Source organism: Oxyura jamaicensis, chromosome 13, assembly GCF_011077185.1.
Source record: "Oxyura jamaicensis isolate SHBP4307 breed ruddy duck chromosome 13, BPBGC_Ojam_1.0, whole genome shotgun sequence".
Lineage (NCBI taxonomy): Eukaryota > Metazoa > Chordata > Aves > Anseriformes > Anatidae > Oxyura > Oxyura jamaicensis.
This window is the reverse complement of record NC_048905.1, coordinates 17,612,937-17,640,342: the sequence shown is the minus strand read 5'-3', so window position 1 is coordinate 17,640,342 and position 27,406 is coordinate 17,612,937. Positions and strand designations below refer to the sequence as shown.

The 27,406-nt window shown below is 51.3% G+C and overlaps 1 protein-coding gene and 1 long non-coding RNA gene across 2 annotated transcripts; one reads left to right on the top strand and one right to left on the bottom strand.

The window, feature by feature from the left end:
• Positions 1–1,294: 1,294 nt before the first annotated feature.
• LOC118173590 (solute carrier family 22 member 4-like) lies at positions 1,295–20,963 on the bottom strand. The gene is made up of 10 exons (XM_035338300.1): positions 20,571–20,963; positions 15,913–16,016; positions 14,440–14,594; positions 11,933–12,104; positions 10,434–10,560; positions 8,875–8,975; positions 7,723–7,937; positions 6,853–7,035; positions 5,276–5,411; positions 1,295–4,003 (listed from the first exon to the last, which is right to left on the bottom strand). Exons 1-10 carry the CDS (start codon positions 20,961–20,963, stop codon positions 3,928–3,930), a joined length of 1,662 nt encoding a protein of 553 aa, XP_035194191.1. The 3' UTR covers positions 1,295–3,927.
• LOC118173592 lies at positions 8,139–21,562 on the top strand. Its single transcript, XR_004754297.1, has 3 exons — positions 8,139–8,286; positions 9,597–9,601; positions 21,551–21,562. It is a non-coding gene; the product is annotated as an uncharacterized LOC118173592 (long non-coding RNA).
• Positions 21,563–27,406: the final 5,844 nt, after the last annotated feature.

Sequence of the window (27,406 nt, the reverse complement as noted above, 5' to 3'; positions counted from 1 at the left end):
CTCAGCCCGGCCCAGCCCGGTGCGGCCCGGCGGAGGCCGGCCGGCAGCCCCCGGCGGTTCCCGGCATGCCGTGCGGGCGGGCGGCCGGGAGGCGCGGCGGGGGCTCGGCCGCTGAGGGGGAAGGACGCGGGCCCGGCTCGTCGCCGCTGCCTCAGAGGCGTAGGGCCGCCCAGTCCAACCCACACGTGTCTTGAAGAGCATAATAAGACGCACGTATAATACGGGAGCGTCTATTAAATGTAAAATCTTCGCTCCTGTGGCGGTTTCACGCTGACGGGCAGCCGGCACCACCGCACGGCTCCCCGACTCCCCCTCCTCAAAGGGAGATGGGGAGAAAAAAAAACAACGGAAAAGGGCTCAAGGGCCAAGGTTGCTCAACCGATTACTGTTATGGGTAAAACAGACCCGTAGGGAGTGTAGTGTAGTTTATTGCCTATTGCTAACAGACTAGAGCAGTGAGAACTAAAAGCGAACTAAAAGCACCTTCCTCCTGTCGAAATGTCACCGTGATCAAAGCCAGGTTCCTCGCAGGAGCTGGCAAGGAGCTTTTACAGGTCTGCAAGGAGCCTGGCCCAGGCCCATCTTGGTGGCACGTGCCAAACAGAACCACTAGTTTCCTCGCTAAAGCCTAGCTTTGGGTCCTGCCCCACACATGAGCCTTCACTGATCGTTTTGCTCTTAGTACAATCAAAGGCAGAGAGTTAATAAGTAAGATTCTATTCCCAGGCCAAAAAAAATAATAGCTCATTACCTATTGGCATTGTCAGGATGACAGGAAGATGCTGTCTCCTGTGGAGTTCTGTTAGGAAGCCACGATTCACGCTTCTAATTGGCATATTTTGGTTGACATTTTCTCAGTTGGAGGTTGACACCTCCATTCGATAAAGGCCAGATGTATACCATGTACAGCGTTCGTGAATGTGTGTATGGAAAAAGAGCTTTCTTTCCACCTTGGAATCACAGTGGTGAAAAATCTCAAGTGTGGGGAAATGCGGCAAATGAAAGGGACTAAATAGAAACTAAACCTCAAAATCATCTTTGAGGATTTAATTTAGGGGTTTGTACTTGACCCTACAAACGCGTGTAGTGGATTGCTGTACTGATCTGTCAACACAGCCTGGAAACGTTCTGCTTCTGTGGTTTGTAGGAAGCCAGGATTGTGCCATCTCAAAGCCAGAGAAACTGTACTAACAGTCATCTTCTGGGGAAGGGCTTATTTGCGGGCTTTATTTTCATACCTTATTCATGCTAAATACATTATAAATTACCTCTTGAAACAGCTCTGCATGAAGCGTTACATTTAGGAGACTTTGTTCTTCAATGACAAACCACAGAGATAGTAGGTTACACAATGCCAGTGCACATTTTTATTACAATAAAGTTATCAGTTACCAAGCAACAACTACCACATTTGTATACACGCTTTAACAGATCCCATAAGCCCCTGTCAGATCTTACAGAAGATAAGAGGTTACACAGACAGAACCAGGTCAATGTGACAGAGGAGAGAGCTGAGGCACAGTGCAATCAACGGGAGAGATCCAGTGGTGCTTCCCTCCCGTCTCCGGGTCAGAGCCGTACATGCATCTCCCAACTGCACGTGAGCACGCAGGTCTCACGGTGAGCCCCACTGAGTGTCTGACACAGAAAACTCGCTGAAGATTGCAGTGAAAGTCTTAAATTGCTCACCAGCAACACATTTATTTCCTGCCAACAGCTGCTAAACCAATGCTGTTTTCTTCAGCTGTACAATTAAAAATTCAATAACTACATCAGCTGAAGCAATCTCCTTTTCTCGTTTTGACTGTGCTCTGACACAGTAAGTCCTTCTAACAACATCACATTCTTGTCAGAGGTGCATTCCACTCACAGAGGATTTTTTTTAAATCTGCCAATACTAAACTGTGACACTAGCTTTGAGTATATACACAGGAAAAATAAAACTGATTAAAACAAGGTATTTCAAAAAATCACAATCCTTTTTCTTATTTAAAAAATGAAAATCAGGTTTAAGATACTACAAAGGTTAAGAATATAAAAATATTTACCTTTAGAAATACCTAAGCCTACAATCACATAAAATAAGTATGAACTTAATAAAAAAATCTTCATAAAAATACAGCCACCTATATTTAACTAAGTCCTCAAAGCTGTCGTACGCTGATATAAAGGTTTTGTTCAGAAATCTAGTTATGTCTAAACAGCTATTCTAGAGATTAACTTTGTAATAAGTAAAGACAAGATTAAATACTGTTGTCATTAGAGAAATTCCAGTTTGACAAGGGATGAGAACATCTAGGGTCATTAGCCTTATGCCACATTACATTTGTGGCAAAAGCATGACTGCAGAAAATTAATATTAAAGGAAGCAGAATTTCCACATCCCAAAGAGCAGCTTGAAATGATTGCACAAGTTCCTCGCATTTAAATGTTATAAAGCTTTACATATGTGCTTGAACTTACAGGGAGGTCCTCACTTCTTTGCCAAATGCCAGCACAAGACAAATTGCCATGAATTCTCACATTAAGAGATGAGATGCTGCTTTTCTTGGCCTTTACAGAATGTGAATCATGGCTGGTAGTTATTTATAAATGATAAAAATCAGTCTACCTGTTCTAGGTAGTCTGGCTAGGCTGACAGACTTTATGTGGCCAACAAGTCCATGCACAACCAATAAATAAGACTTTTTTCAAACTATGTAGTGTTCATAAAACAGTAGTAGCACAAATCTAAGCTCTACTACATGTGACTTTTCATCTCACCTAGCTTTGCTGAACTTTTAAAAAATGCATATATAACGCGTAGGATTTGAAAAATAAAATACTGGCTTTGTTGGCACTCTGTTTTGAAAAAAAAAAAAAATTATGGTCCCAAATCAGCTCATCTGAGTTCTTAATAGCTGCAGGTAAACAGCTCCTGTGCAGAACATCCGATTTTTGCAAGCATCAAATCCGCTTTAAATTTGTAAATGGTACAAAGGTTTTTGCAGAGGCTTTAAAAACTGAGATGAGCTTTCTCTGACGGTAAAGCACAATGTAGCGTATATTCAAAGGAGAAATGAAATGCTTTGAAAAAAATACAGAAAGATTAGGAATGCTGCTTGTGTCAGTATACCAAGAAAACTCCCAAAGCTAACACTGCAGAGCATATTTGAATAGGATCACTTGGTTGCTAAAGTCTGTGTTTCATTTGAAAGTGGGCACAGCCCGTCAGAAGTAGGTCAGCAAGCTAGGGTCCTTCCACGGAACATTCGTGAAGCCCAGTGATTTCAGCAGGCTTAGGCTTTACAAAAAAAACATCAACTTCTACAGGGACAAGTGGATCAAAAGGGGTCCTGGGAAAAATATATCCAAAGCTACGCTGTCTTGTTTAAAAAACATGTTATTTCAGTGACGTCTACGTGTGCTTTACTACAACTAAACTCAGATTCCACCGAGACTATCAGGCTTTGGTTACAGGTTTCAAATGAGGCTGGGGTCTTTCCTTTAGATACGTGTGCTGAGATGTTCAGTGACAGACACCCAGCTCCCCTTCATCCAGACAACGTACACAGTACGAAAAACCACCAGCATTACATTTGCTACCTTCTTTTTTCCTTTCAGCAGCTTGCATTGAGTACGTGACCGAGTAGGGTCATAGCTGTCTTCCTGCTGCTCGAGTCACGTGTAGTACACGCAGACCTCTGTTTTTCAGCAGGGACCGGACCTGCTGGCAGGCTCCGGGAATCGGGACACAATCACAAAATAAGAGTCCTATGGGAGCAGACAGCATCTGTTCAGTAAGCTAGGTATTTAGCTACAGCAGCACAGGGGATAATAACTATGGTGTGGCGGCACTGACTGTCGGGTTTTGTTTTCCTCTGGCAGGAAATGGCATTTTGAGGATCTTGTTCTTCTTTCGGCCCCGATGAGAGCATGCATCTGTCTTCACATCGGTGTTACCAGAATTTCAGGGCTCTTCTTGGAATTCCTAGCTCCAGTGGTTTGTTGCCCATTTCTGAAACTGAAAGCAAGTACAAGGCTGAGAAGCTAGAGAAGATTTTACAGACACTTTCCCCTCCAAATCAGCACTGCTAAAATAACCAGGTCATAGTACCTATATAAACATTGGAAAAAAACAAGGTTTCCTCTCTGAAGTATGCCCTTCTGGATGGAAGAAGCAATGCAGCAGACAACATTTAGAATGCGAATTTAATTCAGTGCCTGTAATTCAGTTACTTCATTCTGTTTATGCAGGCAGTCTCCAAAGGGAATGTGGTTGGTCTCCAGGATTTCCAGCTACAATTCATCAACTGCAGAGCTAAAAAGCTATGGGTCAGACATCTGAGAAGCCCCTAATTGTCATAAATAGCAGCGTGCCCTTATCAAGGAACCTGGCCTGAGAATTCTTATTCTGAAAGGATAATGACAGCTCCGTTACTGACCACGGGTTAGACACAGGCAATTCCAAGATATATATTTTGGGGGGGGGCTTAAGGGAAAATTCCATTCACAATACACACTCTCACTAAGGTAGATGGTATTTAAGCAGTTGCATTTCAGCTAATTCAGTTTCCCTCTACATGAGTTTTCGTGCCCACAACAGCAGCTAGCAAACACCGTCTGCCTCCACTGCACTTGCAGTATAATGTATGACACAGATTTCAGGGGGCATATTTGCTCAGAGTACCCTAAACAGAATCTAGTGGGGCATGAGGACTGTTGTTGTTTACAGCTAAACCAGCCAAACAAACAACCAGGAGAAAAGCTGTCCTGGTGTCTCTCTAACCTCCCACGGAAAAGAGGTTAGAATATCGAAAGCCTGTGCTTAACTTAGAGTAGCACCTAACAAATTTATACCGAAAGAGAAAAGTATTTTATAACTTAAATCATCCTACAAAATGGCTATTTTAAATGCAGAGTTAAGGAGAAGGACTTATATCCATGTTGCTAAGTAACTTACTCCTGAAATGGAAAAAAAAATACAACAAAAAATGCTTGATGTAAAAGGGTGGAAAGCATTGGGAGGCATGAAACAACAGCCCCAAAGCGATGTGAAGGTCAGCCTTGGTTTGCACATGTCCACTTTCAAGCACATCAACCCTCAGGTTCAGAGATTCTGGGGAAACTGTACGATGTCAAAGTCTGTAAAATTAACAACAAATCGAAAGGGCGCTTTGAGAGCTTTGATGTTTTGCAACGGATCTGATGAAATGTTTGCTCATGGTGAAAAGGGGCTATGTACAAAGAAGTCCTCAGTTCCTGTGAAGTATGGGATAAATGAAAGCCGACTTACCATTTCACCTTCAGCATTTGTTCAAAGCTCTCAGGCAGAGAATTTCCGTAGCTCTCTGGGAGGAACAGGGTAAGGATCCCTATCAGCACAGTCAGGCTTCCCATGAGGATATATGGTAGGACTCTGTTGTAGGCACCTGGCAGGGCACAGGACATAACGACATTAATTTATATTCCAGACATCACTGCAATGCAGAATTCATTTGGAATAATTAACTGAAACCTTTATGTAACTGGGATACATCTAGTATCTGCCAGCACAGACAAGAGACTTTTCGATTAAAACTATAACATATGCTCTAGGACGATCACCACCTATCACCGTCCCATGCTACACGCACGGTTCTGTAGCAGCCGATGGCTGTCCCGGTTGAAAATATACAAAAAGCTAACATCTTTGCAAGGTAACAGCTCTGCCAGGATCACTGCTGAAAGAAGCAAGTCTTCAGTACCGCGTTGCCATCTGGAACCAAATCCTCAGTGAAATAATTCAATGTGAGAGACGAAAGCGCTCAGAAGCAACCAAGCACTCCTTAGCTGTCCGGGACTGAGCATCCTGCTGGTCCCCTGCAAAGGGAAGGAACTGCCTAATGGCAGCTGGACAGGGCAATGTCAGACTAATGGACCATTAAATGTGTGTGGGTGTGTGTGTGATTCTTAAATACGCTCCTTTTTGGAAGTGGAGAAGGCATCAGCCTGCCGCGACACAGGAGGCTCTGGCCTTGGTCTACCCAGTTTCTGATTTTGGACGAGAAAGCAGCGGCCCCTACCAGCAGCCTGCAGCCAGTGCACAAGCGTTCAGGCAGGACGCGAGACTTTCACGTCACGATAGCACAGAAATTAAAAGGTCTTTCAGGGAAGGGATTAGCTAGGAATTAAAGTATTTAAGGTAGAGAACGTACAAAACTGAACTTGACAGCTCTGTTTTTTAGTTGGGATAAAGCAGTATGCTTTATAATGCGTGGAGTAAATTAGGAGTAAAATGAAGACCCCTGCGTATTTCACATATATAGCCAGAGTTTGTCATTTGATCTCCTTCTGTGGTCATCAACGGGATGAACTGCAAGTCCTAAGTTAGCCATAGCAGACATCAGCAGCTCGCAAGTTTATTCTAAAACTGCCTAAAGTTTCAGAAACTGATCTGATGACTGGAACAAGATTTTTTAAAGACTGAGCCTATGGAAACCTGAGAGAAAACAGAAACAATAAAAACTTCATCCTGACTACATCTGTCCGTTACTGCTACCTATGCTACAACAGAGACTGAAGACCCAAAGGGCATCGCAGTCATTCTGTATTTGTGCAGCACTCAGATGGTAATGAGCGTCCAAAAAAAGGCCTACGAGTAATTAATACTTCTGCTTACAGATCTGCTTACAAGGCGCGAACAATGTCTTTGTCTTTTGTGAAACCCAAAGAGCTCTGCTTCCCTTCTATAGGGTACAACGTGAAACCCAAAGGGAGAGAAGGGACTTAACAACTGAAGGGGCTAACAGCTGAACCTGTGCCTCAGAAGCTCGGATAACAACTTTTCTGGGCAGTTACGTAGCTCAAGGCAAGGAATGCAAGATGTCTCACCCAGGTAAACGAAGTAAGGAGCAATGATGCTGCCCAGCCTGGAAGCCGTGGACGTAGCTCCGACTGCCATGTTTCTGACGAGCGTCGGGTAGAGCTCCACATTGTAGACATAAAGCATTGAAAACGCAGACGTGATGCCAAATTTTCCGAGCATCACCAGGCCAACAGACAGGGCACTGTAATCTGGAGGAGAAAAAATTAAATCAAGATAAATAAACAGCACCCTTTGCTTATTACTTTTATTTCTTTTACTTTTCAAAGCCCCTATCACTGTTTTTTTTTTTTTTCATCTAGAAGATGTGTTGTTTTCCTTTTGTTTCTTTTGAACTCTACAGCCCCATCCCCAGATCGCTTGGCTGCGGACTTCCTGCTGTGCACGCTGTAGAAGACACAAGCAGGTTTTTTACTTTTCAGATGTCATATTTCACTCAGTAAAAGGACGTTCTCGAAATGGAACAAAATTCTGGATTACGCAGTACCAAAGCACAAGCTTGAATCCACCCTGGTTTTGCAAAATTCTTTGCACACAGTGAGTTCTGGGAGGCTTGCAGGGTGTTTCTGGCCTTTACCCATAACCAGATAAATCACAGCGCACTTTTGGCTCTCACTTCACAAGCTGGTTCCCCTGGACTATAAAAAGCTCAGTAATCTGACACAATAAGTGAGAGCCATGTGTGACTCAGCATATGTATATATATATATATATATATATATAAAATAAAAATAAATCGCAGCCACAAGCGAGCAGTGTAAATTTGACCTCAGATTCCAAATTTGATCACCGCTTCCAGTAATTCCACAGACCCACCAGACAGCAGCACAAAATACCATAACGCTGTATTTAGTTAAGTGATGTACCAGATCTTGTACCTGTAGGAACAAGCTGGATGAAGAGGACGACGCCACCTCCTAAAAACAGGGTGCCAGCTATCGAGTAGCGCCGAGGCAGGAAGCGAAGGAGAAGCCAGGCGATCACGTAGGATGGGACTTCAACAACCGCCAGGAGGAAGCAGTTGATGTAGACATTGCCGTGCAGGTTTGGAGTGTTAAGGGAGAGGCCAAAGTAACCAACTGATGTGAAAAACCTGAGAAAAGCAAGAGGAACAAATTATTCCAGAAACACCGTTCTCTGAACACCTCCGGTGCTGCCTCAGAGGTTGTTACAAAACTGGGATGTGGCAAAACATCGCCACAGACACCGTGGCTTAAAAACCTCAGTGGCAACCCCAACTTTCTAATTCTGTCATCCCTTGCAGTGCTCATATCCACAGCAGCGTGCAGAGCCCTCTGATTTCTGTCCTTCCTCCACATCCTGAACCAAGCACTAGGCTTTGTGGAAGTCAGTCACAAAGGGTTTTCACTGCAACGGGCTCATTAACAGCACCTTGAAACAAGTCTGGAAAGCTTCCCACGCCAGCTACGTTCCTACTCGCAGTTTGGTTACATCCTACTGGATTCTTCTCAACCGAGCTGGACCTTCAGGATTCAAATCTCAAAGGTGCCTTGCTACGGCACGCCAAGCGTGCTAGCCAGTTCCTTTCTGCTGGGGGAAATATGTACAGAAAAGGGCTGCAGTTTGTCTACATGGCACTATTTGGTCGTCATTCCTTGTGGTTGCCCAGGCAGGGACCAGGATCCCAATGAGACAGGCAGTGCACAGAAATACAACAAAATCGTTGGCCATGGGTCTGGCTCTGGTTCTGTCTCTGCTTCGAGACATTTCAAAGAGAGATTATGGAGATGGGAGCTTCTTAAAAAGACAACAACAACAACAACAAAAAACAACAACACAAGTTGCTACATATATTTTCTTAATTATTTCCCATCTGAGTTGAGGCTACCATCCCCACACCTGTACATATTAATGCAGTGCGGGTGCAAGGGCCGCCGAGGGGCACGAACCAGCCAAGGACCACGTGTAGGTAGGCTCCGAGGCTGAAACTTATCTAAACCTGTGGCATGTGCCCTCAAATCAGAAATCGTTCTATTGCCTGGGTACTTTAGGAATACACATTTCCTTACCACAAAAGTAATGACATAATAGTAATAGTTGCAATGTTTCGGGTTCGAAATAGGTCCAGAAGGATAGCCTTCTGCTGCTGCTGAGGCTTCGAATCCTGCATCTGAAGGAAAAAGGAAGACAAAACCAAAAAAATTCCCACACCTCAGAGCACAACAACCTTTGCACACCCACACGGCTGGGCAGTTACGAGGTTATGGCTATCCCAGGGCCCCACCAGGCAGCCCAAGCTCTGCAGCGGGGTGCGGTCCATGGGCAGAGCTCGTCTCTGCACCCAGCTGTACTCCACGGCACCTTCCAGATTTTGTTAAACGGGCAGCACCGGGACCTCTGCACCGTGCTGACTACTTAGCAAGGAGTATTACTGACAAGAAAGATGCACCGACACTTCCTTAAGGTTCTAACGCAGTCCTTCCAGGAGTAACTTCGTGGCTGGAGGCATATTTCTGTGCACTGTGCACTCAGCTCTCTTCCATTCAGCCGTCACAAACGGCGCGAGATAAATGCAAGTTATCGCCCCGTTTTGCTGCCTGCTGCTTGGTCTCAAGAACACGAGTGATCGACAGCAGACCCACCCGCTGGGGCCTGAAAGAGTCAGGTCCAACGTGAAGGACAACTGAGCTCTGGCTGTGAAGGAAAGTGCTTCCAGAGGTCCCATGGCTGCAAGGGGTGCTGGAATTCACAGCGCAACGTATGCTTGGAAAAGAGATCTTCAGCAGCCCAGCCAAAGTTTGAGCAGGACGTTCGATGAATCGATACCGCCAGCAAGGGTGCAGCATTTCCCTCCCGCAGGTATCACAAAGGGGTGTGCGGTGCTTTGCTCTCTTCTGTATCAGCAGACACAAAACGCAGGAGCTGATAAGATGCAGAAAGGTCAGATCTGACGCACAGACCCACAGCGTTGCCGATTTCTCTGCACAGGAGCCGTGCCTGTGCCTCTTCAGTGGGTGCTCTGGGGGAGGACAAGCTGCCAAAGGGGGAGGCGAGCACAAAACCCAGCCGTGCTGCCGCGGCCGTGAGCCTGCTTGGTGCTAGGCTTCCTCCTCTTAACCAATAAATAGGAAATGCAAGAAAAAATCTGCCTGCAGAAGAATTTCAGGTGATCCGGTGCCTTCTCTCTAGTCACGCAATTCAAGGGCACTTGTAGCATCCCGCGGGACCCCAGCACACGTGGACCTGGACTTGGTGCCCCCGTGCAGCCCCCGTGAAGAGCCCCAGTTAAAGTGCAAACCGCTGACACCGCGCTGGGACGGGGCTGAACGCGTCCTCCTCGGGTCTCCTCCGTGCCCGAAGGGCGAATCAAGCTGGGTCACCCTTGCTCTGAAAACCACAACCAACCACTGCTGCGGAACAGAGCTTTACTGTAAAAAGCAAACAAATCAGTAAGCCCTCTGGCTTCTCATCTTGAGTTTGCTAACCCAACACTTACCTCACGCCAACAGCCAGCGCCAGCCCCCGAGAGCTGCTGTTGGCAGCCATTCCTGCCCTGGCATTTCACAAGTCAACTGGGCAAAGGGGAAAGCTGCTGACGAGGTAAAGTGACGGGGCACATGAAACATACCTCCACGGTGTCGAAGATCACAGCCGGGGCTGGAATGCCATTTATTTTTGCAGCCTTGCGGATAATAGCTTCTGCCTCTTTATATCTTCCCTGGGAGATCAGCCACCGAGGGGATTCAGGAATGATCCTGCAATAAGTTTCAGAATAAATGACTCAACGTTTTCACAAAAGGAAAACATTATTAAAACCACATGTACATTTTTTTTTTTTTCTTGAACTACGCTCTCATCTCGCAGATTACTTGTGGTTGAACGCGGTCAGCGCAGAAGCATGCAGGCGATGTAACTCATGAACGTGCCCCACTGGGACCGGTGGGAGAGCTCAAGTACATGGGCTGCGCTTCTCCTGCTGAAGGAGATGCATGGGCCCTCCTCCTGGGGGGCTGCTTTTTGTTTTTTTTATTAAAGAATAACTGATGTCCACCAGAAAAAAAATAGACGTTACAAGTAGAAAATAGATGTTTAAAAATGAAAAATAGACGTTAACCGGATAGATAGCAAATACGGGGCTGGCTTAACCAGTATTAAGCAAAATTATTCTTAGGAAACCGCATACAGCGTGGAAATGCTTTAAATGCAGAGAAGGTACATTTAAAGGTTCTGTGTGATAGGAAACTTATATACAAACTTCACAATTTTACCACAAATCTGACAGAGGCTCTCCTAGGCAAAGGACAGTGGTACTGTCCCCATGCAGATCTGATGACATTTTCTAACTAATTCCAAATGTGTGTTGAGTGAGTTAACACTGAACGTGGGACAGAAAATCTCACCTTTCCTTAACTACATCCCGTGACCTTAACAAATGCTTCCTCGCTCCCTGTAGCCTGCAGTAATTTCAGGGCGCCTGTCAAGCTGAGAACAGCAGTAACTTTTCCTAACCTGTTTTTTCAGCCTCCCGGGGCAGAGCACCCATTGGCAAGTGAGGGCGCACCTACAGCAGAGGTAGATGAGAAGACAGTGATGGAGATGAAAGAAAACATGAGCTCAGCCACCAAGACAATAGTGTGGGATGGCTCAGAGGAGCCAAGCGTTTATGAGGGCCCTCACAAGGTCCCCACCACTGCTGGGTTTCAGTGTGAGCTCTCTTCTTGGCTTTCAGTGCCAGCAGGGCTGCAGATACTCCTGCTTTAGCAGCCAAAGCAAAGCCTGGGAGCACACACCTCTGCCTGATGACATTTAGTGCAGTCACCTGCCAGCCTTCCACTCAGATTTTAGTACCCATCAGCAGCTGAATCCTCATTGAACACGGCTTAAGGAAAAAAGCAGGGAAGAAATGTTAGACAAAATCACCCAGCACTACCACAGCTACGAGGTGCTTAACAGCGTCCAGAGCTAGGGGCCGAACAAAGCTCCCAAGCTGCTCCGGAGAGCTGGTGGAAAAAGAGCCCCCAGGCACATGGTGAGCAGGCAGGTAACTGGGCTTAACACAGGCAAAACAAAAACAAAACACAAAGCAAAAAATAAACTCCGGGCCCCGGAGGTCGTTGTTGCACTCACCACCAGAGCGGGACGCAGAACAGCCCCGGGACGGTGAGCGCCAGCAGCAGCATCCGCCAGTCTCTGATGAAGTAAGCAAACAGTGGCAGCAACATGTAGCCAATTGCAAAAAATATGCAAACTCCTAACGTAGAGAATATAATACGAACTGATTTGCCAAGAATTTCTGTGCCTGTTTAAAACAAGGGAGGTGGGATTAGCATTTTTGACTCTTTCTTCACGATCACGACTAAATACTTTATTGCAGTTACAAAATAAAGCTAAACAACTTAGCTAAACTTAGCTAAGCTTAGCTAAACTTAGAAAACCTAAACTTAGCTAAACTTAGAAAAGAGCAGTTTATCTCATGTAAGACTTTAACCGACACTGTCAAGGAGTAACGGTCCAAAAGGTGATGATCATTACAGAGCTATTAGTCTGGGGGGAGTTCCTCCAGCTTTTCAGCGTTCAGACCTGCCCAGGAAATAAAAATGCCAGGGATTGTTGGGGGCTCCCCGGGCAAGGAGCAGCTTCTGCTCGCCGTGATTTACGCGCTGCCCGACACAGGTGGGGGCAGGCCTGGGCCACTGGCCAGGAGCCTTCCCAACGTGCTTGGATAAGAAATAGGCTTTGTCCCCTTTAACCCATTTGGGATTTAAAAACCCTTAATTAAGGGTTAAAACCCTTAATATTGCAGAACAAATGGAAAAAAATACCAAAGACTCAAAACCCAACCAACCAAACCAAAAACCTGTTTAATAGCTACAAGAGTTTCCGTTTCAGAAGCTTGGGGTAACTGAGTAAATTCACGAGAAGATGAAAACAAGGACTCTTAGGGACAGGAAGGGTGTGTTAAAAACAAACTGTGCTGTCTTCCTCTACTGATGGCTCTTGCTTAGGGGCACCTGGGGAGACGTCTGAGCCTTGCAGCATTGTTTTATACCTGTTAAGCAGTGTTAAGATGTAGGGTTTGTGGCATCACAAAGCCAGTATGAGAGAATATCTTTCAGCTATATTTATCTCGTGTCTCTCCTCCTCCCTTATTCTCTTGGCAATAGCAATCCTGGGATGACAGCAGCATGCCTTCACAAATCTGGGGGTTGTTTTAGTCTCAGAACTTGAACACAAAACAAAACAAAACAAAACAAACAAAAAAAAAAAAAACTGTGACCTACAACTAATGAAAAACTGGCAGAAAAAGCTGGTTTGAATGCAGAGTCTGTGAGCTGTGCACGGGGAGGTGATACAGGCTAACAGCGGGCTTCCAGCATTCGGATGTCGAGAGCTGGGATGGGAACCGAAAGGAGAAACCCGTGGGAAACAAAACAAAAAACCCAAACCCAGCTGGTGCTGGGGAGTGCCCGGGCGGCAGCACAGCGGGGAAATCCCCGTGCTGGTGCCACTGCTCCCCCCCAGGCTGGAGCCACCAACGCCAGACAGCACAAGGGCAGCGCCTCCAGGGCACAGGGAAAGGGAACAACCCCGGGAGCAGGAGCTGGATGGGGTTTCTGTAGAAGCCACTCTTCCTCCTGTGGGTGCATTTCCCCACCCAGCACCCTTGTGTGCTGATTTTTGGGAGCTGCTGGCTGGGCTGGAGGAGCAGCGGGGGCGTGCAGGGCGCTCAGCTGCACGTTTTAGGGTGGGAAGCGCCGTGCTGCAGAAGTGCCTCCCCCGCACTGAGGACAGACAGCTGATGACTAACCGCAATTAGAGAGCTACCTCCTAAATTGCTTTAGCTTAATCCTGTCCTTAATAAGAGCCCCAAGGCTCCTGGGGGAGTGGGAAGAAACACCGAGCACCCGAGGCACCTCCTGAGAGCTGGGAACGGCTCCGCAGAGCAGGGGATGGCAGAAGGAGCACCACGGCACAGCCGGTGCCAGCAGGCTGCACCCAAAGGTGCTCAGCACTGCACTGGGAGCAGCCGCCCTACCTCTCGGCAGCGGGTGCTGCTAGCATGCTCTGGGCCCCCCCAGCTCTGCCAAGTGCAGCACCCCAAAACCGCGGCTCCGCATCCCTGCCTCCAGCACCGCCCCGCGCTCCCTGGGGAAACGCCGGGTGAGCTGGTGCCTGATGTCCCCTGAAGAGGTGACATCAGGAGCTACAAATTCTGACACCAGTGGGTTAAAAGCTCACAGATGAGGCCTCATGGAAACTGCTTTGCCCCCAGGGCTGACTGCCCAGAGCCCTCTGCAAACTGGGGGTGGCCAGGGAGGAACCCAAAATGCTGCTGGCTCAGCCCTGCTCCCGCTGATAACAGCCCTCAGCCTCCCTCGAACCTTTCCTCCAAAGAGCACAGAAATAATGTTTGTGTTGATGTTTCCTGCACTCTTCTTTTTCTCTAAACCTGTAGAAAGCACAAGCTATAACTATTTGAAGAGATTCCTTAAAGTATCCAAGAGAAAAAAAAAATCAGATGCTGGCCTAAATTAGGAATTTTACCAGTGTCTCTAATTAACTGCTGCCAGTTCAGAAGAAACAAAACAACAGCACGTTAAGCAAGCATTTATCTAATCAAGGCGTATCCATACCCAGTATGAAGGCCACCACGTAGTTAGAGATCTGCCCCATGCCCACTATGAGGAAGAGCACCGTGAACATCTCCCAGCTGGTGGAGAAGATCTGCAGGAAGCTGAAGCCCGTCTGCACGGCCATCGTGGAGAACAGGATGCTCTTCCTGCCAAACCTGGTGCCAAGGACAAAGGAGACGATTATTGAATTCATTCATGGAGCAGGGCTAGGCAACAGAGAGCATAAATATCCAACTTTAGGTGACACAGCTTAGCTGAGGATCGGTTACATTTCTTATGATTTTTATTTATTATTTCCATAAGAACTAAAAAATAAAATTTTCAAGACCCAGGAAATAAATCAATAAAATAAATTAAGAGCAGAAACTTCAGGTTGTCACTAGACAGGAACTAAAGAGCCCAGACAATAGCATTTAAGTGAGAAAAACAGAGATTGCAAGCCGTGCAGACCAAAGTTAGGAAATGACGGAGCTTAGGCTGCTGGCATCTACAGAGCATGACACCACTGCAGTTTGGACGTGTTATCTAGCTTTATCAGCTGGTTTCACGTCACTTGGGCTCAGAACACACCCGTTTATTGACAAAACCTTTCCAAAACGCAGTGGATGCTGGAAGGGCCCGCTGGCTCGCCAGCTGCTCGGCTGTGCACATTTTCTCAGATGTTCCCAGGAGGCCCCTGAGGGATTTAGTGATAATCTCGCCTCCTCTCCAACAGTAACGCCGCCTGACTTCTGCACCAGGGGCAGGAGATTAAATTTGGATCACATGGAATTTAATACTCATGGCTTTGGGATTAAGTCTCACGTTGAGTTTTGACCCCCCCCAGCTGAGATGTTCCTCCCCAGCCGCAGCGGCACAGGGCGGGGATGGCCCCGGGGGCTGCAGCAGGGATGGGGACACGCAGGAGGAACGGGTGTTAGGCACTGGACACGCCAAAACTTGATTGCTGCTGAGATAATTGTTAAATGCCTGTTGTATTTTTTTTGATGTTTTTCCTCTACATAGTTAGATGGCATTACATCGTTGCTATTCATTTACAGGTTATTAATGTCATTTCCAACGAACCATCTCATCCAACAAGACACGTTGGAGCTCCCACTCAAAGGACAACTATTGCCTTACAGCTCCAACCACGGACTCCCAGTTAATGTGTGACAATGAACGAGATATTTATAGCTACCAGAAAGGGTGGACAAAGGAACGAGCTTGGGACCATCAAACTGCAAGGCTGCAAACATGCAGAGACCAGCCGTTGGCTTCCTGCCGTGTACAAATGGCAGCAGTTCCACGTGTGCTGAGGGTGAAGGTTGGGATTTTTAAAGAAATTCAGCCAATTACCTGATTTTGATCACAAGTCACAGAACTGGGCATCAAAGTCCCTTATTCTTCCCTAAAGCACATTCGCCAGCCGTGGCTGTTCCGGGGGCTTTGCCCTGCTCTGCTCCCAAGCGAAGCCGGAGGTGGTGGTGTTACCTGTCCGAGAGCTGCCCTGAGATGAAGGAGCCGATGAGGACGCCCACGAAGAACAGGGACGTCGTCAGCGGCACTTTCCAGTCATCCTCGCACACCAGGTTCCACTGCAAGAGAAGGGCCCACGCTCAGATCTGCCCTGAAGCAGCCTGGCACTGCCCAGGAGGGCACCGATTTCCCCGTACTGTGGCCGAATTCCCCCCGTCCTCTCCCCATCCCTCCCCGTGGCTGGGGCCGTGCACCCATCCTGCACCCACCGGGCTCCCGGGGTCCCCACGGGGTGCTCCTGGGGACAGCTCGCCTGGCCTCCCTGGTGCAAAACCTGCTGCATTTCTCTGGCTTAGGGGTTTGACAGAACGTACGCAAAAGCATTCACGGAGCGAAATCTCCTTTCTCCATCCCACAAAGATTTACTTTTTAAAATCCCTCCTCCCCCTGGCATCCTCACGGGCGGCTCAGTGCTCGCCGCTCATCCTCGCGGCCAGGACCCGGAGGCTTGGGACAGGAGCCAGCATGGAAACTTCCACCCGGCGCCTCCTGTCAACCCACGCAAGGCTTAAAAAATGAAATCAGCTCCACGAGCCTCGGTGCACCCCAGGGAGAGCTGAGCACGCATCTGCCAGGGCTTGCTCACGTCCCGGGGAGCGATCCCCCAGTCAGGGAACACCCGCCAGGGGTGCTGCTGGACACACTTCAAACAGCTCGGTCGCAGCTTCGTACCACGAAGGTAGGCTAATCAGGCTCAGATCAAAGTACAGCATCATTGTAATAATTAGCCTTGCTATCAGGGAGCGGGGACATCGCCTTTACCGGGACGCAGCCTCCGCCTGGGGGGCGGAGGGGCTGAGCAGGGTGCTGAGCAGCACCGGGGGGTGCAGCGGGCTGAGGCTGCCCCCAGCACAGAGGCACCCGGCCAAAAGGATTTGGAAAGGGATCCCGACGCTGTCTGACGGCACTCCCTGTCCTGCCAAAGTGAAACCAAACAACCAGCGGGTCGGCACTCAAACCGCAGCCCGTGCCCGCTCCTGAAAACACACAGCGCATCGTCCGCTGCGCAGGAATACCCCGGCCTGGGGCTCAAACGCACCTCAGATGCTTAAATCTGATTTATTTTACAGGAAACCATCTCGTCCCTGCTGGGAGGAATAGGTGGGTAGGTGTGGGCCAGGCCCGGGTGGTTAGCGGTGTTTATCTTAATTGTATTTGATAAGATAGGAGGGAGGGCGTGGGCCAGCAGGGCTCGGATGCTTCCAGGGATGCTGGACTTGGAAAATATCCACAGGGATCTGTTCCACTTCTCAAAAGAAATGGAGATTTATTTAAAAAAAAAAAAAAAAAGGTGAAGGTGTGAAGGTGCAAATCAAGCCCTGGATGTTCCTAGAAAAACTGGGAGGACAGGGAACAAGGCGGCAGGTTCCCAGATTGCCATGTCCAGACTCGTACCGCTTTGTACGCTCAGCACAGCCTTGGAGAAGCTGGTGAATAACGAGGTGGCAGACCTCGCAGCCCGTACACAACACCCCTCAGGACATTAAAACCCGACCCCCGCTCACTCCAACCAGCAGGGGAGGTCGGGCCGTTGTCCCCAGTGGTCTCCGACTCCGACCCATCCTGTCCGCAGGCTCTGCGTGGACACCAAAGAGCTGCTCTGGGAAACGAGGAGGCTTCCTGACACACACGCAGCCCCCCAGGCTGGCAGCAAAGCCCTCGTGATTAACGTTTGTCACTAATTACAGCGCCGCTGCACGCCCCGCTCAGGGCTCAGAGCCACAGCCCATGCCTGTTTCTGCGCTGCTAGGCTCGAGGTGTGGGGTCGGCATTTCCAAAATGCCTTCTGAAGGGCACTTTGGCTGCAGCCTAAAACCAGCTAACTGATAATTTGCCCATGGCAGACCAATAATTTGCTCCATCAAACACAAACCTTCAGGCCCCAGCGGCTCATGCCTCTGCAGCCCCGGCACCACGGCACTCCCTGCAAGCAGCACTGGCTTCTTGGGAAAAAAAAAAAAAGTGACTTTTAACTTATTTCAGCTCCTCCTCAGGGCCAGTGCCCATCCCAGCCTGTGCCCAGCACTCTCTGCTGGAGGAATTATTCATTAACCAGCAAATAAGTAATTCTCTAACATCTCTGCCTAAGCACGCCGCGGAACAAAGTTCGTGTAAGCGTCTGTGCGAGTTCCTTTTACCACTAGGAATAAGAGCAGCTCAAGAATGCTGCTCGATCGCTTTTTGGCCATCACATCCTTTGTTCCCAAGCTCCTGGATTCCAGAAGGGTGTAAGTGCCCTGCTCCAGAGAGCAAAACCGCTGCCTGTGCTTGAGCCTCTAGGTACAGCCCGATCTGAGCAGCGCTCTCTGGAATTAGGGCAGAATTAGGTTAAGTTCCGGGAAAAAAAAAAAAAAAAAAAAAAAGACAGCAAAAATACATATGTTAACACTTAAATTAACTTCAAAGCACAGATGGTGGAAAGCACGGGAATGGCCAGAGAGGAGCAGCCCCGCTCTGTGTCAGAGCCTACCGGGCTGGCTCGAGCCCTCCCTGCAAGTGCCGGCAGCGCTGACCTGGTGCAGCAGCCACCTGGCCAGACAAAATAACCATCATTTTTATGTGGGACAACCTGACCGACACCCTCAGCTCCCTGACCTCGTCATGTCCTTTTCCCCGTGTTTTGGACACATGCACTTTGCTGACATCACCTCCACTTTAAGACCTACCAAATGACCGAGCTTGGGACCCTCTGTTCCAGGGAATTCAGCACATCCCCGGATAATGCCAGCGCTGGGCTGGCACCTCCCGGCCTGCTCCTTTCAAGCAGCAGTAACAGGATTTGATGCAGCTGAATGAATCAGATGCAACCTCCAGCGCTCAATCCCGTAACTGTCAGGTTTTGCTCCTCAGCTGAGTTCCTCAGCTGAAGATGGTTTTTTCCATGGTGGCATGTCCAGGCTCATCTTCGTTAATGCAGAGAAATACGTTGGGCACAAGAATTATCATCACAAGTTTAACCAAACTGCTTCTTCTCATGGTTTCGTCACTGCCCGCTTTCCTTGTTTTAAAACGGAATTCGCTATCTTTCCCAAACGTTCGTGCCATTTTAAACAAAACAAGTATCCTTTTCCATCTGGCCTACAGATGGGAACCCGACACTTGGTTTCCACCATCTGGGTGTGTTATTTCCCCTCGGGTGTGCCCCAGGTCCCGTGGCAAACCCCACGGCCAGCACAGGCTGCCTGGGGGTCCCTGCCCCGAAAAGCCTTTCTGCAGCACGTGTCCTGCAGCTGGGACGTCGCCGCGGTACGGCCAGGACCGGGGCAGCTTCCCAAGGGATGGGGCTGAGCACAGCTGCTGGCAGGGGAGACGCACGCATGGGCTACCTGTGCCGACGGGCACGTGAGGGGCGTCCCTGCCCCATGTCCTGCCCTCCCTGAGCCTTTCCCCGCTCACCTTCCTCTCCTGCATGCCTCAGTGCAGCTGAGCCCACGTCTGCCCACCCCTGCCCGTGCCCCCACACCCCTGGGCACAGCCCCACAGCCGTGCCCGGCCAGCAGGATGGTTCCTGGTGGCGATGTCCCTGCCGAGTCACCGAGGCTGCAGATGAGGGGCAGGCACCCGCTCCCTGCCCACGCCGCGCACCCCGAGCACGAGCCGTCGGGTGCACCAGCGGGGTTAATCCTTCCACTGCTGAACCTGATTGGGGCAGCACCTGGCTCCGAAAAGCTGTGCAGAACCCCAACGCAAGCCCGAGGTTTCCCCGAGGGCCCTCTCATGGCTGCAGTGACCTCGAGCTGCGTGGGATCTCCTGTCCCCTCCCAGGCCACTTGGAGTGACCCCGGGTGACGCTGCCAGTCCCGGGGCATGCTGCCTGGCCCACGGGGCCTGCCCGCTGCCAAACCCCAGCGCCGCGGGCGTGGGTTGAGCCCGTTTATTCACTTAACCCTGACACACAACGCCGAAGAGCGAGAGCAGCTCCGCGGCTTTAGGGGATGGCTCTTTCCTCCTTTATCACAGCTCGCCACCAGACGTGCAGACAGCCTGTCCCTGCTGGCGCACTGGAACCCCAAACAAGTGCTTCCATCACCGCCACCGCTGATGCTCCCACTGCGCCTTGTGTGGATGTTGTACGGGATTAAAACCGGCAGCTCGGGCACAGCCTCGGGGCCAGGCTCACACAGGAGCCGGCAGCAGCAGCTCCCAGCACCCAGTTCCACCGAGTCACCCAACGTGGACCTGGCGGCCACCAAAGGCAGCGCTGGGGCTGATAAGGACCCACAGCTGGCACCACACTGCCCAGCCCCATGGGGCTCTGCCAGGGGTGCCCAGCGGTGTCCATGTCCCTGTCCGGTGTCCATGTCCCCATCTGCAGCAGGGATGGGAACCAGCGACCGGGCAAGGGCCTGCCAGGAGGGTCAGTGGGGCGCAGCCAGCTGCCAGCCGTCTATTTTCAGCCCTTACCTCCCCACCACGGGAAACCCCTCTGCAAACAAACCAGGCTGGAGTTTCCACTGGATGCTCCGCAGCGATAACCTGGACGGGCTGCACGCTTCACCCCCGGTTCCCCCGGGCCCGTCAGCACCTCCCCTCCGCCCGGACCGTTTCCCTCTGCCCCCTGCCCCTCGGTGATGCCCCCGCCCGCCTCCGACGGGAGCCCCCCGTCGGCGCACCTCGGTGACGATGGTGGAGCGGTAGACGTCTCGGCTGTACTCCCAGCCGTCCAGGCACGGCTCCTGCTCCAGCTCTCCCAGCTCCACGTCGGAGCCGGGCCGCAGCCCCAGCGCCGAGAAGTTGGCGAGCGCGGCCAGGCGGTAGCGGCGGCAGCGGCTCGGCTCCTCCCGGCCGCCGCGCAGCTCCAGCGGGATGCTGGCGTTCAGCCACTCGCCGCTCAGGTTGGCTCCGCGGGGCACGGCGCACCGGTGCGCGGGGGTGCCGGCTAAGAAGACGGCCGACATCCCGTTGAAGCCGTTGGGGACGATGCTGGCGCTGAGCAGGAAGAAGACGAGGCGCTGGAAGCGGCCCCATTCGCCCAGGAAGGCGGACACCTCCTCGTAGTCCCGCATGATTCTCCCCTCGCCTGTCCGCGCATCTGCGCGCCACCGGGGCGCGGCTCCGCCCCGGCACGGCTCGGCACGGTCCGGCCCGGCCCCCGAAGAGGCGGCGCGTCCCGGTGGACACCCGCGGCCCCGGCCCCGGGAGGGCGCTGCGGGTCCCCGGGCTCCCCGTGCGGCATCCCCGGGGGGGGCGGGCCGGGGGCACCCCGCGCCTTGCCCCATGCGCCCACCCCGCAGCCGGGGCTCTCCCCATCCCTGCCTCCCGCGGCGCTTTCCGCCCAGCCCGGAGCGTGGCCGGCCCCACGGCAGCTCCCTCCCGGCAGAAGGAGGCCGGAGGGGGATGAGGAGCACCCAAAGTTTGTCATCCCCTGCGGCACAAGGTTTGGTTTCAGTGGTGTCAGACAAGGTCAGCAGCGGCAGCTCCGGAGGGTCCTGGGGCAGCTCTGGCCCCAGAGAGAAGCTTTGTGTGCCCCAGTTTCTTATCTGTTGTCTGCTCCTGCCTTACACATGACTCTCAGCTTGCCTGGAGGGAGATCCATAGACAGCTGGCGAAGCCATTTCAGAAATCCGAGCAGCGCTGCCATCCCCGGCCATAGCTCCAGGGGCACTTGGAGCCACGGCGCCGTTTGAAATACGCACAGCGCTTGGCTTGTTTCATAACTCCGCTTTGGGCCGGGCTCCCCTGATGCTTGTGACACTGCCGAGGGCTGCCAAAGCCTTCTCAGAGGAACCCAGAAATGTCAATGTGCCGTTGTGTGGCAGTCCTGCGAGGTCCAGGACAGGGCTGGTCCCTTTGCTGGTATTTGCACAGTGTGGAGCACGTGTGGCGGCTCCTGCCCTGGCCGTAATGATCAGACAGGAGGGAAAAGGGGGCATGACGGGAGGGAGAAAGAAGAGAACAAAAGCAAACAGCTCCCATTTCCAGTGTTCCTTCAGGGGAGCACAGGCTGCTGGCTGCCCGCCGGCCAGCACCACATTGTGCTGCACGGGAGGACACGGGGTGCTGTGTGGGACACACGGGTGTGTGGGCACTGCCTGCGCTCAGCTGGCTGGGCTTTGGTTGTCTTTTTTTATTGCAAGGTGCACCCCAGGCACAGGAGAGCACTCCAGCAAGTCACTTGGAGGAGGACACAGCAGAGCTCTTGGACAGTGCTCGCTGGGGAGCGGCCGGTTTGGCCTCGCAGGGCCAAGCTCGCTTGTTCTGGCAGCAGGCAAGAGAAGACAGGGAAGCATCTCCCCAGCAATGATCAGAGCCTTACGTGGGCTCTCGGGAAGGTGGAGGCACGGACAAAGCAGCGGGCACTGTGCCACTGAGCCACCCCTGCAGCAGTGCCTGGGGAGGAGAAGCAGCCGGCAGCATTTATCCGGGCCAGGCAGAGACCGCTGCTGAGCGGGATAAGTGACATGCCGAGGTGGTGCAGCAGATGGGGAGGGCTCAGACACCGCCTGCCTGGAGAGGGGCAGGGGGGGGACGTCTCCACGCCAGGCCTGAGCCACCGCTCAACCAAAGCTGGCCCGGGTGATAAGAGTGGAGAGGGGTTGGCAGGAGGATGGAGGGCTGCGAGGGGCTGCCCTGCCCTGCCCTGGGGCTGCACAAGGACCATGGAGAGACAGGCAACGTGTGTGCAGCCCCAGGGGGAAATAAGAAGTCGGGAATGCCTTGTCTTAATCCTTAGTGCAATTATTCAGTCGGCAGTAATTGTCTACAGAGGAATCCTTTGCAGTGCTCAAAAATAGCTGTGGATAGGGTGCAAATTTAGTGTATCACAAGTGGTAACATATGACACACACCTTTATCTGTTTTACAGATGAGTCCTTAACGTGTTGTACATTTCATATGTTCAACATGAAAGCACCATTGGGTTTTCTCTTATATGGTGAAGACACACAAATCAGTAGCCACAGAACCACCTGTACTTGCCAGCTCTGCCACGGCCCCACCAGATCCTGCACACCAGCACTGTAGCCCAGAGCGCTGCTGCTCTCCTGCCAGCCTTTGCTGGATGGAAAACCTGCTTTGATCAAACATCAGGGATGGTTCTAGCCAGGCATGGAGATTATGTGAGCTCCTGCTCTGCTCAGGGTCGGAGTGGTCACTGCCCATGCAGCTCCACTCTCCCCCTTCTGCTTGGGCAAAGCTCCTCTCGAGGACCCTCAGCCTCGTGGGACCCAGCAGCAATTTAAAGAGCTGGGAATTAAGAAAATGCATGATAATTCAGAGTTGTGTAACTCTATATTGTTTGCATAACACTCAGATCATGCAAAAGCTTGCTTATCGACAGGGCAAAGCAAAATCCATTTTCTAAGGGCGTTGGCTGGCTCCGAGCAGTGCCCGCAGCGGGGTGACGTGCCCAGCGCTCTGCCCAAAGCCTGTCCCCTGTGCCTGCTGCTGCTGCCTGCACCGGGGCGGCTGGAGCCGCTGACCATCCCACTGAGCTGATGGCATTTGGGACAAAATGTTTTTTGTCTCCTTTGAACTCCTGCCCCATTTCAAACCGGCTGCCCCGCCAGCAGACGTGACTGCGTTCGCTCCCGGGGAGCACCGCTGAGGATTGCCCGCTGCAATGCTTCCTCGCAACCATGCCCATTTACAGGATGTGGAGCTTTTATGGGCAGTTGTGGCCTTCTCTTCTCGCTTCCTGGCAGTGACGCATGAACTTTTCTCCTCCTCAGGAGAGCTGGGCAGGCAGGCACTCGGCAGGATTGTTTTTCAGGTGAGCACACTTGTGGCTTCACAAGGTGACGCTGGGGTGCCTGCCTGCAGTGCGGGTGTGAGGCTGGGAAAGCCCCCCAAATGCACCTGCTCAAGTGGAGGCAGCTTTCCCCAAACCAACCCACCTCCTCCTACTACAATCAAGCACTTTCACCCTGTGCTCCATCACTCGACCAGGTGAAAGGCAGCACCGCAGCCTCCAGCTGCTCCTCCGGGAGCTAATTTCCCGATTACCTCCCAGAAGAGCTGCCCTCCCGCTTCGGTGTGCTCGTCTGACCCAGGAACCCCTTCCCAAGGCTGTAAATCCTCAGAGCACATCATTTTTTTCCCACCCTGCCCGCAATTGCGGGACATCCTGCCTTTTCAGCGCTAGGTGGTGCCGGAGGCAGGCGCAGCGCACGGCGGGGCTGCGATGCACCGGGCTGCGCCGCCCCCCCGGCACCCCCTGCACCCCCCCACGCACCCCCCACGCACCCTCCCGCACCCCCACGGCTGGGGAACACCCCGGGACTCCCAGTCGGGGGTCTCCATCCCCTCCACACCCGCAGGGGGGGATGCAGGTGGCTGCTGCCGCCCGGGGACCAGGTGCCCCCCCCCGGGGTCCTCCCCCCCAGCCCACTCTGCCCAGCCCGGTGCTTGGTGCACCCCTGTGCCGCGGGGGGAGAGGCACCCACCGCCGGCCTCCCTGCGCCCCTGGGCTGTGGGACTGAAGAGCTGGGGTGCTTCTTTATGAAAAATAAACGTTTTCACTTAAAAAAACGGAAAGCCTGAAGCGTGCCCGAGCAGCCTTTGCACGGCCAGAGCGACCCCGTGTAAATGAAGAGCCCCAAGCAGCAGCGCTGGCACAGCCCAGGCCCTTCCTGTCAGCTCTCCCTGCACGAAGAGCTGCTCCAGGACCGCATAAAAATCCCAGCTATTTAAATGTCCTGCTGGGAGAAGCTGCTCCCGGGTTTGGGGAGCGCTGTGGGTGTCCCTGTGAGCCCGTGCTTTCCCTGGGAGAAACGGAGAGGCAAAACAAACTCATAGATAAATTCCCTGCACAGTCAGGAGCAGTTTTGTCTGTTTTATTATATGTGTGAGGAAGATTTTTTTTTTCCCCAAAAGTAATTAAAATAGCCTCTTACACACATGAGAAAGGGAGGAGAGGGAACATTTTTTCCAGCAATCCTCTTTCCCATTACCTCCCCTCCTACGGCGCGAGGACTTTTATCCCAACACAAATGGAACAGCTGAGATATTTTTTTTTAAGGTCCCTGGGGCAGCCATCCAGTAACAAAGGCAAAGTTAAACAACTCCAAACAAAAGCAGCAGAAAAAAAAAAGGAGGGGTGTGGTGGTGGAAATAATGCGGGCTAAGTAGGAAACTTCAATGATGAGCCATGGAAAAAGTTAAACAATTAGAACTTGAACCAATTTGGCTCTGATCCCACCTCATTTAGTTAATAAATGGTGCCCTTCACGTTTGATCTTAGCAGCAAAAAGCTTTTTACAAAGCACAGAGGAGCCCGGGGAGGTGCCTGGCACGGGGCGCTGGGCTGGGAGCAGGGGTCCTGGTGCAAGCAGTGCACCAAGGCCGGCACCCCACGTCTGTGTTCTGGGGGAGATGGAGAACCACGGACTGGAGAGAGACTCATCAGCATGTTAATTATTTGAATATGTGTGCTAATTAGACCCAGGGTTGCACACCCAAACTATATGAAAATGGAGGCCTGGAGAGTTTGTGCCATATGCAGATCCTCAGAGGCTGGTTTATTATTATTATTATTTAAGGCACATTCAGACAACAATTTCCATACATTAAGGCTTTCCAAATAAAACCTTTTAGATCAACTATCTGTTGGAGGCAAATAACTCGCCTGGCTTCCGACTTTCCCACGTAGCAGTGAACTGAATACTAATCAGCTATTCAAAGCAGGCCTATCAAGGTTTAGCTATGTAAGCAAGCATCCCTCTATTACACGGCTGCTAAACCCCAGCGAGCCTATCCTCACCCTCTCAGTGTTCACCTGAAATGTTAGAGCAGCCCTGTTGAGTCCTTAATTCCTTAATTACACGCTCGTGCAGATGAACTCACGATGTTTAATTCACAATCGCTGGACGTTTTGTTCAGCTGCTTGGAAATGACAATACTTTCCCCAACTCCCATGAAAAAAAAAAGCGTCTGGGAATGTCTCTTCCAAACAGTCTCTCCCATGGCCTTTGCTGCTGTTCTCCCTCCTGTCCGTGCCAAATTAACAGCGATTAGCGAGCCTGCCCCTCGAGCCAGCGCTCCTGACATGGAAACGATCGCTGCGAGCCCGCTGGCAAACGCAGCACCGGGCAGCGCCAGCTCCTGCCCTGGCACCCCAGCAGCACGGGGGCCATCCACCCCCATTCCAGTTGGAAAGCCTCAGAAATAAAGACAAAGTGAATATTTTATGGATGGAAAGCAGTATTTTTAACATTTCTGGCCTTCTGGATGCAAACATGCAGGGACTGTGTTACACCGGTGCCAAGGAGAGGGCACCCACGGGTGTTCGCAGGGCAGGGACACGAGGGCCCTTCCCAGCTCTGCACCCTGTTGGGAGCAGAATGGCAGGAAAAGCTCATGATTAATAATAATAATAATAATAATAATAAAGAACAAAAACAAAAGACCACAAAATCAGCACCCCCCAAAACCACACAGCAGACCTCAAGCAAGACTCCGAATGCACGATAAGTTACTGGAGAGGTGCAGCTCTCTGTCCCGGGGCTTGTGTTTTATTAAGGCTTGTGGAGTGGAAACCCATGGATTTGGGGTAAGAAAATCCTTTGTGCCATGCTTGGGGAATCAGACTGCAAGCAGTAGGGGCTGGCATGCAACAGCTGCATGGCCCACGTTACTGCCTGAAGCAGAAGCAGGCTGGAAAGCCTTCTTTTCATGAAGAATTAGAAAAAAATACCCTGCCTTTCAATTCAGGTAAAATTCAAGTCCCTTTTAGGAGGGGAGCAGCAAGGCTATTCCCTCCATGCATCACAAGTAGCGCTGCTACAAGGGAAACAATGCTGCCAGGAGTCATCAGCAGAATTTCCCCCGAAACAAAAGGTCCCACGAGCTTTCTAAACGTTTATCCAGCACCTGCCTTATCCAGAGGGCCTCCGCCACGCACGTGTGCTGCTGAGGGAGAAACCCGAGGAATGGGTCAAAGTGAAAGCAATTAACGTGAGGCATAAAACCAACAATACAACTTTATTTTGTATCTCATACAAACGTTTTACAGAGTTAAATAGAATTAACAGGTAAGGCTGGTGCAGCTGGCCCAGGTGGAGCCATCGCTGCCTTTAGGCATCTGTTAGAGCAGGGCCACCGAGCCAGAAACCAACTTGCCCCAGGGTATCGCTGTGTGAGGTGGCTCTAAGCTCCTCAGGGGGATCACACCAGCTGATAACTCAGTAAAGAGTATCACGAGTGTGTGGAAAAATTGATTTGGGGGAATGCATCTGCAAATTAAAAGAAAGGCGCAGGCGAAGCCCGGGTCCACTCTCCTCATGTCACTTCTGTGCTCAGAGCCCACGGGTGCTGAACCAGCTCGTCAATTTTTAAGGTGTTCCCTGTGCTGGAGCCGCAGCACGGCTGGCACCTGCGGGGCGAGAAAGCGGCCACAGATGGCATCGAATGGGGACAAAAGGTGCCAGGGATGAAACATGGCCCACGTGCAACTCCTGCTGCGGCACCGTGGGAGAGCCCTGGGGGGATTTCTGGTGCTGGGTCCGGGTGA

Coding starts and splice junctions, on each gene's coding strand:
- LOC118173590 (XM_035338300.1), bottom strand. CDS start 20,963: ATGCGGGACTACGAGGAGGTGTCCGCCTTCCTGGGCGAATGGGGCCGC. Junction 14,595..15,912: donor TCAGGGCAGCTCTCGGACAG/GTAACACCACCA, acceptor CCTTGGCACCAG/GTTTGGCAGGAAGAGCATCC. Junction 7,938..8,874: donor ATTATGTCATTACTTTTGTG/GTAAGGAAATGT, acceptor TGCTTTTCTCAG/GTTTTTCACATCAGTTGGTT.